This window comes from Lipotes vexillifer, unplaced genomic scaffold (assembly GCF_000442215.2).
Source record: "Lipotes vexillifer unplaced genomic scaffold, Lipotes_vexillifer_v1.1 scaffold71, whole genome shotgun sequence".
Lineage (NCBI taxonomy): Eukaryota > Metazoa > Chordata > Mammalia > Artiodactyla > Lipotidae > Lipotes > Lipotes vexillifer.
The window spans coordinates 7,660,231-7,670,149 of NW_006793703.1; the positions used below are offsets into that span (position 1 = coordinate 7,660,231).

A 9,919-nucleotide genomic window follows, 5' to 3' on the forward strand; every position below is an offset into this window, starting at 1 on the left:
TTCCCTGGAAAACCAACCCTCAATCTCCATACTGGACCCTTATTCTTTCCCCTCCTTTGAACTCCCTCTTTCCTTAGTTGCAGGGCTGTAGTGCCAAGAAGAGGTGGACCGGGCAGTGCAATGCTGCCTATCTGGCCCTGCTCCTTTCAAAGTTTCCTTCTGCTCTAGCCCTCCTCAGAAGCCCGCCTGGATGTACTGTTTGCACATGATCTTCTGTGTATCTTTTCCCCTGATCCCTAACCATTAATATGGCAAAATGAATTTATCATTTATCCCAAATCTATCCCTCAGCCCTCATAATCATCCCCAGGGACAGCTTTTCAATTTTCTGAGTTTCAGGAAATGGGAAATACTGTGGAGATATGTGAAGCTGAGCTGGAAGGAGAAGGCGTGCAAAGCAACTAACCTGGCAAGAGTCCTTTCCGCCCTCCAGGAAGCCCAGGCACATCATGCTGCTGGTGATCTGGTCGGGATAGGCACTGTGGCAAACGCTGTCAGACAGGATGGGAGCTTTCAGACACTGCAGGAGCTCAGGGAAGCTGGCTGTTGGGAGTGAGAATGGAAATGGAAGAGGATTACCCATCCAATCTGGGAAATTTCTTTCTCAGCAGCTCTGCCCCCTCTTCCCAATATTCCCATTCCTTCTCTCAGATTTCCGGTAACTTCTATTTTGGAAGAACAACTTATATCTGGAGGGTCTTCCAAACGGTTTTCATCAACAGTTGTTCTCTCTCTGACACTAGCATCAGTGACCATAGAGCTCAAATCTAGAGACTTTATTTCTGAAGCGGGGCTATGCTTTGAAAAGTTCCAAATCTCTTAGTCTCTGTTCTGTGTACCTCCTCGCGTTTTGGTTCCCTGAAAATCACTAATCACATTTTAGTTGCATACCTGGCAACATTACCATAGTCCATTTTTGTTGTGTTGTCAAGCAGAGGAATGTTACGCATTTCAATTAGTATATTCTAAGACTCCATAGAACCCCACTATTCTCTGGGAACATTGCCCTGAGTGACAGCTAGTGCTAACCGATGCTGAACACGTTTTTCACTTCTAGGATTCTCAGACTTGGTGATTCTGTTCCAGGTGACACTTACAGCCACTGCTCTTGGTGTTGCCCCAGCCAGAGATGAGACACTGGGTACCAGCAGCTGCACAAGATCTTGGCAGAGGGACAGTGGATACTTGGGTGTTGAGAGTGGCAGGTGCGTCCAGTTTAATCAGCATGATGTCGTTATTCAAGGTCCATTTGTTGTATTGGGGATGGACGATGATCTTGGCTGCTTTGATGAACTGCTCATTGCCCTCAAGGACATCAATGTTGTGTGCTCCCAGGCCCACCTTCATTCGGCTGGATTAAAGGGTTACAAGTTCTCTAAGTCTCCAACGTGAGCTCCTTCCCATTCCATGACAGCCCAGTCTTGAGCATAAGCACAGACAGAAGCCCCCACATACACACACAGGTTAGTGTGCACTTAAGGTAGTCCTACCACCTACGGCGCAGGTTAGAGGATTCCTTAGGTAGGCGTCACTCCCAGGGCAGACTCACAACCCAACATCTTGCTAGATTCATTAGGTGTAGGAATGGGAACCAAATGATGCCAATCAAGCAGTGGGAGGTGAAAAGGCAACTGGTGTTGATTAATCTGGTTGGGATTATCAATTATTGCAGGGAGTCCTGGCAGGCCTCAGAGATATGGCAGAATATTAAGGGAATAGAATGAGTTGTGTTTATCTTTAGGTTGTACTGGAAATTTCCTGTGTTTTGTTACTTGCATATGCCATGTTTTTCCTGGTTGAGCTATAATGATTAGAGCTGTTAAGGTACTCTAGGTATATTTAATCACTCACTATTTTTCTTCCTATGTCTTTATTGCTCTCATTTGGAAGGCCATCAGGGAACTCTAAGGGTATCTTTTTGTGGGAAAATCCCTCAATGCACACAACGCCTGGGCAGGGGGGGATAATGAGGTCTTGAAATCTGAATGCTCCCCCCTCAAGCATAACTCTGTAGTTCTCCCTGATTGTGCTTTGGCAGGGCTGGGGATGACCTGACCTCAGAGAACAGGGCTGTGAGTATTGGTTACTTACGACTTGTAGCAGTGAGCCGCGGACACCACCCACTGCTCACTGATGAGGGAGCCCCCGCAGAAGTGGTAGCCAGAGTTCAGGGACACCTGGTAGGGGACGGAATGCTCTGCACAGGTGTAGCCCCCGACAATCTTGTCATCATCGTCAGTGGGGAAAGCAACTGACAGAGAGAAGTTGGAGCTATTGTGGAATTTCTACTCAGAAGCAAGGTTTTGCAGATTAACCAGAAAAAAAATAAGTCATGTTTTCTTGTCATGCATAATCAGGAAACAGTGATTTTAATGTAATTGTTTCCAAAATCTTATTGTTCTATACATTTAACACATATGCTACTTACACTATTATAAGTATCTAATTTTTAATTTATGCTTTAAATTTGATCAATAGACTGATTTTTTTACATGTCACACACACACACACACACACACACACACACACACACACACACACACAAATCAGAGACTCCTTATGTAATAAATGCCTTGAAGCCCACTACCTGAGAATATAAAGAATACTTTTTACACAAAAGCTTGCCAAGGAGACATTTAAGTATGTGTTCAATAAAGCTTTGCTGTCACCATGATTGTGTTTATTTGTAGAGTTCAGTATAGGATAAACACCACATGAGGTAACAGAAAGGAAGCTTTTAAATACCACCTGAGAATGTTCTGGCCTGGAAAAAATGGGGAGTTTTGTACTTTTGTTTCCAGAATCTCTTCTTGGTTCTCACCTAAAATGTTAACTAAATAATCTCATAGAACATTATAAGGTTTCTCTCTCTAATGTTTCTCCTCATCCCGATTATATTTCCAACATTTTAAATTTATTCAGCACTGTAAATTTTGGACCACTGATTTATTATTTCTAAGGACTCCAAATGTCTGGGATTATATGATATATGCCCTGTTGTTCATATATTTTAAAGTAATTTGAGATAGACTTTTTTGATATGTAAATATGTGTATTGAATTTATTTATAACAATGAAATTCGGGAAAATTCTGTAGTAAGTTTGAAGTGTACAATAGTATTGAATAGTATAAAAACAGAAATAGTCATTTCTCTATTTCTTTTCATGACTGCATGACATGTTGTTTTACATCAGAGAGATTTCATTAGTGAAGATGTGGTAAAACAAGCCCATAGCTTTTATTCACGAGAAATAGAGTGTCTTTTCCTGTTAAGATCTCTCTTAAGATGCCCTTTAGTACAGAGGAGACTCAGGCTGTGATACTCACAGCCTCTTCAAGGAGAACAAGATTAGTCATTAGTCCCAATTATTAACTCCAAGTTCTTATAAAGATCAAAACAACATTCCCTTAACATTGACTATCTTTTCTTTTTCTCTCTTACTTCATAGACTGTACCCGAAAGTCAGGGCAGATTCTTCCTCTTAATACTTTCTACACTGATCACCCCTGCCCCGCATCATCTTCTCCAGCAAATGAGATTTAGTTATCTACAGACATATGTACTGTACACTGTTGTTTCAACATCTTGAGCCTCTTGAGTACAGAGATTATATTCAACATTCATTGTTGTCTTCCAGAGTAGAAAGTGCATCCTTAAAAAAGTCATAGACACCTACTGATCACTTATTGATCAAGACTCACCAGCGACTCCCAGGAGAGCAAGAAAGATGAAGGTCATCATGGTTGCTTCCCAGATCTGGACTAGGGACTATGCTGAAGGGTTTCCATCCACAGCTATTTATACCACCCGGTTTGTCACTGACACCCATGGCCACAGGTGCTGGAAATGTGATTTCACTGGAAAGTCACAAATCCAAATTTAGAATTCAATTCCGTGCCACACTGAAGATGATTCAGTATCCAATTTAAACATCCACTTTTGTCCACTTTTCCAGAGGTTATGGGAATGGAAAAAATGAGCCCACCTGGTAGAAACTGTTCCCCATAATAGAAAAGTAAGTTGGAGTAAGGTCACAGATCAGGGCTGCAGGTGTCCTGATTCCCAGAGAAAAAATTTAGGTACTTGGTTGTCTCAAGCATGAACTTTTATGCCTGTTTCAGAATTGTATAATTTGTCTTGTAGTAGCTCTGGCCTTGTATACCCATGTTAATGTTTCATTATTGATAGGAACACTTGTTCTCCTGAAAAAAGAAAAATATTTCTGATTTGAAACCACAATAGTTCAAAATAGGAAAGGGAAAGAATGAGAATAATTTATCCTTATCTGAACTTAGTATTTAATAGGCATATGCTAAATACTTAGCCTATTTGTTAAACTAGTAATTCTCAAAACAAGCCTACGAGATCCCTATTATAATTCCCATTTAACAGTTGGGAAAACTGAGGCTCACAAAAGTATAAGGGACTTTACCAAAATCACAAGGCAAATCCATAGTAGGGTCAGGATTCCAGCCCCGGAAATCTGGCTTCACTGCCTGTGCTCTCAAGCACTACGTAACACTTCCCTAGTCAGTTCACCAAAGTCTGGACACCAAGATAATACAGAGTTCTTGGCCAGTGAAGAGACAATGGGAATTTATTGAGTGCTTACTATAATATGTATCAAACTCTGTGGGTGGGATTTTGATACATCTACTCATTCAGTCCTTACAAACAACTTTATAAGTGTTGTGCTCTAATTTTTGCCATTTTATAGATGGGGAGGTTGTGGCTTAGAGAAGGTAAGGTGTTTTTTTTTTTCCTCAAATTTTCAATACTATGAGGTGATCCATACAGAGGTCAAACACAAGCAGCCTCACTTCAGAGCCCACGCCCTCCGTTGTGATGCCGTACACATAATACAGGAATGATGAAATAACATTTATATTTTAAGGCAGGACAAGAAAAGTTCAACATTACATTCTCTCTGTGTCAGGTAATTTTATGCCCTTTCCTTCAATGAGTCTGTTTTTCCTTTTCTCTGTCTTCTCTAGTCACTTTCCTGGTTAATACCGCACCAGTCACTGAGGCTGTGCTGTGCTGGCTCTTTACCACTACAATGTGTAGCGAAATTTTAAATAAGAATTTCTCCCCTTGAAACATAATATACTAAGAAAGTTACTAAAAAACTGAAGTGAACAATCAGGGCAAATCGGTGTTAGTGAATAGAATGTTCTTCCCTGGCAAAGTGAATCCTGGAACCAGGCCGCGTTTTCCCTGAGAATCTGCTCAAGGGTGCCATTAGTCTGGGGGCATTTCTCTTCTAGCCACATGTGGTTCTCTCCACGTTTTATGTGCAGGGTCAGAAACCTTTTCTTTTTCCTGTAAAGGGCCAGATAGTAAACGTTTTAGGCTTGGCAGGCAATATATAAGGTCTCTTTCACTGCTACTCTGCTCTTGACCATTTGAGCAACTCTAAAGGGTACATGAATTCGTGAGTGCAGCCCTGTTGTTGTTGTTGTTGTTGTTGTTGTTTGTGGGGGGAGGGGTGTCTGGACTTTCATATCCTCATGGATAAAATGAATACTCAGAGAAAATAATGGGGAAATGGGAGAAGTTAATCTTTGATCCACATATCAGAGTTTTGTTAAAGTGCCGACTTAATTCAGTTGTGTCTCTGTCAGAATTCACTTCACATTTCTCTCTCTTCCCATTTGCAGCCATATCCTACCTCCATTCCTCAAGATTAGGCTGGTAAAGCAGGCTTAATAAAAGGACAATTAAGTTTTATCATAGAGGTTCTCAGGTATGTAACCTGAGACCCACAGCTGTCAGAACAGCATGCGCAAATGCCATCTTGAAATAATTTGGAAACTTGCCACTTCTGAATATGATGGGCTAGTGAGGCATTTATTAAGAGAAAACATTCTATTGGATTGGAAGGAAATGAGGTTAGGAAGAGAAACAGAGATGGATGAAGGTGAAAATGGTGCTGAAGGTCAAAATAGAGCATCATAAATGGAAAATGACAAGAAAGAGGGAAAAATTACAGTACACACCCCACATTAATTTTTTGAGAAAGACAGTTTTCTTTCAGATGTATTCATATCCCCACCAGGAAAACTTTTTGTGATTTGTCTCCAAGCTCCGTCATCCCAACCTTATTCAATATACCCACCTTGCTTTTATGGGATACATTTCCTAAATCAAAGTGCACAGATATCCAAAGAGTTCCATTACTAGACTCAGAAATATTTTTCTATTATAGTTTTGGAAATTCGGGGATTAGGAAGAACCCAGTAGGCACCTTGAATTCCACTCTAGGAAGAAGACATAGCTCCTGGGACATAGGCTAGTGAGCAACCATTCACAAGTGCTGTAACCCTCACAACTCTCAGTCATTGTCACTTTCCTACTTCATCCTTGTGAGTGACAGTCATCAAAGTGTTTAGCAATCTTAGTAGGGAAGACGGGTTCACATAGGATAAGTCATGTCAAGCTGACCCCATTTCCTTTTGGGCGAGCTCACTAGATTGAGGAATTTGGAAGAAATTGGGACTAGCATGGCTTGTTTTCAGCAAAGCACTTGACAACGTTTCCATGGTATTTTTGCAGCTTCCATGGCATTTTTGCAGGTAAGGAGTTGATACATGCTCTTTTTGCTGTACTCCAAGGTAGGTTCCCAGCTGATTAACAACTTTTCTCCAAAGTGCTGTCTCAGAGCCCATGGGAAATGTAGCAAGAAGTCCCTGAGGTCTCTGATTTGAGATCACAGAAAGCCATGAAGCTGGTTTGCTAGTGACCCAGAGCTGAGAAGAATCAACACCACAGGTGACTGAATCAAGGCACCAAAGATGTAACATCCAATGTAAAAATCTCCCTGATTTGTCCAAGTAGTTCTCCAATCATTTTACTCTCTTAAGTGCTACTACCAGACTCAGCTTTGACCCACGATTTGATATAATGCCATTCCTAGACAAATGGAATTCAAGGAGATCAAGGCTAATGACAGAGCATCAAGTAACATTGGCCAATCATCCCCCTGGGCTCTTGTCTCCTCTCTGCTCAAGCATCTTAGCTGTCACCGTTTTCCTTGTGACCAAGTCCTCATTTGATCACCATCTCCAATTAATGGGTTTCTTTTGTTCTCAGGTTTTTGTGTCAATACCCACTTAGTATCCTAACTCCTTAGAAAAGTGTTCAGCTTTACCAGTCTGAAGCCAAACTGTCACCCCCAAGCCCAACCTACTGCCTTCTTCCCATCCCTCTGAGGCTCACAGCCATCTTCATGGGCGGTAGGGGATGGGTCTATTCCTCTCAGTCCTGCCACAGTAGCCCCAACCCACCTTTTGAGGTGCTGGCATAGGTCATAAAAGGGAAAGAGGGAATGCGAGCTCAGTCCTGCCACAGTAGCCCCAACCCACCTTTTGAGGTGCTGGCATAGGTCATAAAAGGGAAAGAGGGAATGTGAGCTGCAGAAACTAACAAGGGCAGTGATTCCCCAAGCACATCCCCCTCAGGACCAGGGAAGTGCACTCAGAAGACAGGAACCTGGGCAGGGAGACACCGGGTCCCATCCTGTCTGAGCTGAGGAGGGCTCCAGGCTCCTCTGCTGTGTGGTCCTTTGTCTCCTGGGAGCAGGTGAGTCCCGGGAACAGGTGGGACAGCTTTGTCTTTGAACTTCTAGCTTTTTTCATGGAGCTGCCTCAGGAGACTCTCTGAATGTGGTTTCTTAATTGTTCAGGCCCTATGGACACTGGAATTATGTTGTTATTATAACTTTTGAATTTTGTTGCAAGATTTGATTTCCTTGTCGTGAAGACAACTAGATTTTGAGCTCCTGAAGCAAACATTTTGTGTTTACATCCCCAGTTTGTAACTCTGTCTCTGGAACGGAGTAGATGCTTAAGCTCCTCTTTGCCCCTCAGGCACTTGAGCCCCATCTACAATATCCCCACCAAAGGTCATCCAGCCTCTGTTGCAGAGAGGAGATCATGGTACCTCCTCAACCATCCAGTTAGAAAATTCTTCCTTGTGTTGAACCAGGAAACGGTCTATTTAAAGCTCTGACCATTTTTTCTTAGTCTTGTCCCTTGGGAAGATGGAACCAGGAGAGTCATAGTAAAATAAGCGGTCACTAGAGGCCAAAACCAGCAGAAGATTGTGGGTTCTAGAAAAGTACAAGGAGAGTCAAGATAAGCCAGGGTTCCAGTCCGTTAGAGACTCCTTTACCTCTGTATATAGCAGGGACACATCTCAAAAGGCAGTCTCAAAAGTTGTTTCACGTTACTGGAGAAAGGCATGCCAGATAGTACTAGCTGAAGCCAGAGGCTAGCTTCATTTTAGACAACCTAGCAGAGCTATTTCTTAGAAAAAATAAATTGGTATAGGACTAGTTAGAGAGCTTAAAGATCTGGTTAAACTCCTCTCCTTCAAAAACCCTTTTCCAACTCTGGCAGACCCCAAACGATAACTGTTTTTTCTATATATTCTTTCAGTGCTGGTAAATACAGTTTATACCCCGTTATTTTATTTTATTTATTTATTTATATTGAAATATAGTTGATTTACAACATTATATTATTTTCAGGTGTACAGAATAATGCTTCAATATTTTATAGATTATACTCCATTTCAAGTTATTACAAAATAATGACTATAGTTAGATAAGCAACAAGGATACATGGTGTATACCCATTATTTTACGATCGGTGAAATATATAGTTATTTCTTTCTTCAGGTGCTTCATCTTGATATTGGCTCTGCTTTACTGTCTAGAATATTCACGTACACCAAAAACAAATCTGTATATTCTATGGTTTTTGTTTCTTATTGTTTTATTTCTCCTTTCCACACAGAACCCATTGCTGTCAGGGCGCTTCTATTGATTTGCATAGATTCAATATGGCTGTTTGGTGACCAGAACGTAGCGTGGGACCAGTCCTTGAAGAAGCTCAGACTTCAGTCAGGCTCTCAGATGATGAGAAGAAAGCATCTGGTTGTGGTTCTAAAGCCTGGGATCCTAGCAGGATGGACAGGTGGTGATTAGACTGTTTGCTCATCTGGGAGTGTTGGAAGGTAACCCTTAGGGAGGAAATAGTGAAAAGCATGTAGTGGGTTCTCAGGAATAGCTCTTGTTTCAGGCAAAAGGAGTATATACCTTAATATGTCATGCAAGACTGACAGGTAAGAAGGGGGCTTTTGATAGGAAGGAGAAAAAAGAAAATAATTAAGATATGTATATTATCTTGATTGTGGGGATGGTATAGGTGTTTTCATATGTCCACACTCCTCAAATGGTACACATTAGATGTGTGCAGTTCTTTTCATATCAATTGTACCTCAATAAAGCTGTTAAAAATAAATAAAATAGGGATTTCCCTGGCGGTCCAGCGGTTAAGACTCTGCGCTTCCAATGCAGGGGACGTGGGTTCGATCTTTGGTCGGGGAACTAAGGTCCCACATGCCGCTCGGTGCGGCCAAATAAATAAATAAAATAAAATTATGGAGGCCAACATGCAGGAAATTTAAAAAAGGAATTGGAAAAAAAGAAAGATTAGCCTATGACCTTAAAAAGAGAAAATTCAGTAGGGAAGACAAGTACGCACACGACAAAAATGTGTTATAATAGGAGGGGGGAAAAAAAAAGGGAAAATCTAGGACTTTTGGAACCAAGAAACTGGCATTGCTTCCTGGAGGACAGGGTGAAAAAAATGAGAAATGCAAGTTGTTCAAAGAAGTCCAGGTAAATTAAGTACACGTTCATTAGCTATAATCATCACCCTGTCTGGATCTGTCTAGAGTGTATGGGAAACAGACAGGGTCTGTGTGAGGTTCTGCAAATTATGCAATAAGCATCCTGTGAAGTGAAAAATCTCTGTTGTCAGAGGATTGAACTGGTGCATTTCTTTGTATCTGTGCAGGAAGGAGCCCAGTGCAAGACGACAGAGACCACGCCAAGCGAGGAGGGCATTCCT

The 9,919-nt window shown here is 41.6% G+C and overlaps 1 protein-coding gene and 1 gene segment (V, D, J or C); one reads left to right on the forward strand and one right to left on the reverse strand.

Annotated features, from left to right (window-relative positions):
* LOC103082362 (trypsin-like) overlaps positions 1-3,766 on the reverse strand; it is a 4,196-nt gene extending 430 nt beyond the window's left edge. The window contains exons 1-4 of the mRNA XM_007466635.1: positions 3,704-3,766; positions 2,092-2,251; positions 1,098-1,351; positions 407-543 (exon numbers count right to left, since the gene is read on the reverse strand). Coding sequence (XP_007466697.1) covers positions 407-543; positions 1,098-1,351; positions 2,092-2,251; positions 3,704-3,743 — 591 coding nt within the window. The 5' untranslated portion in view covers positions 3,744-3,766. The remainder of the gene's footprint in view (positions 1-406; positions 544-1,097; positions 1,352-2,091; positions 2,252-3,703) is intronic.
* Positions 3,767-7,230: 3,464 nt separating this feature from the next.
* Positions 7,231-9,919, forward strand: part of LOC103069879 (T-cell receptor beta chain V region A20.2.25-like) — a 10,907-nt gene continuing 8,218 nt past the window's right edge. The window contains 2 exon segments of the V gene segment in view: positions 7,231-7,237; positions 7,530-7,583. Of these exon segments, the coding sequence occupies positions 7,231-7,237; positions 7,530-7,583 (61 nt within the window).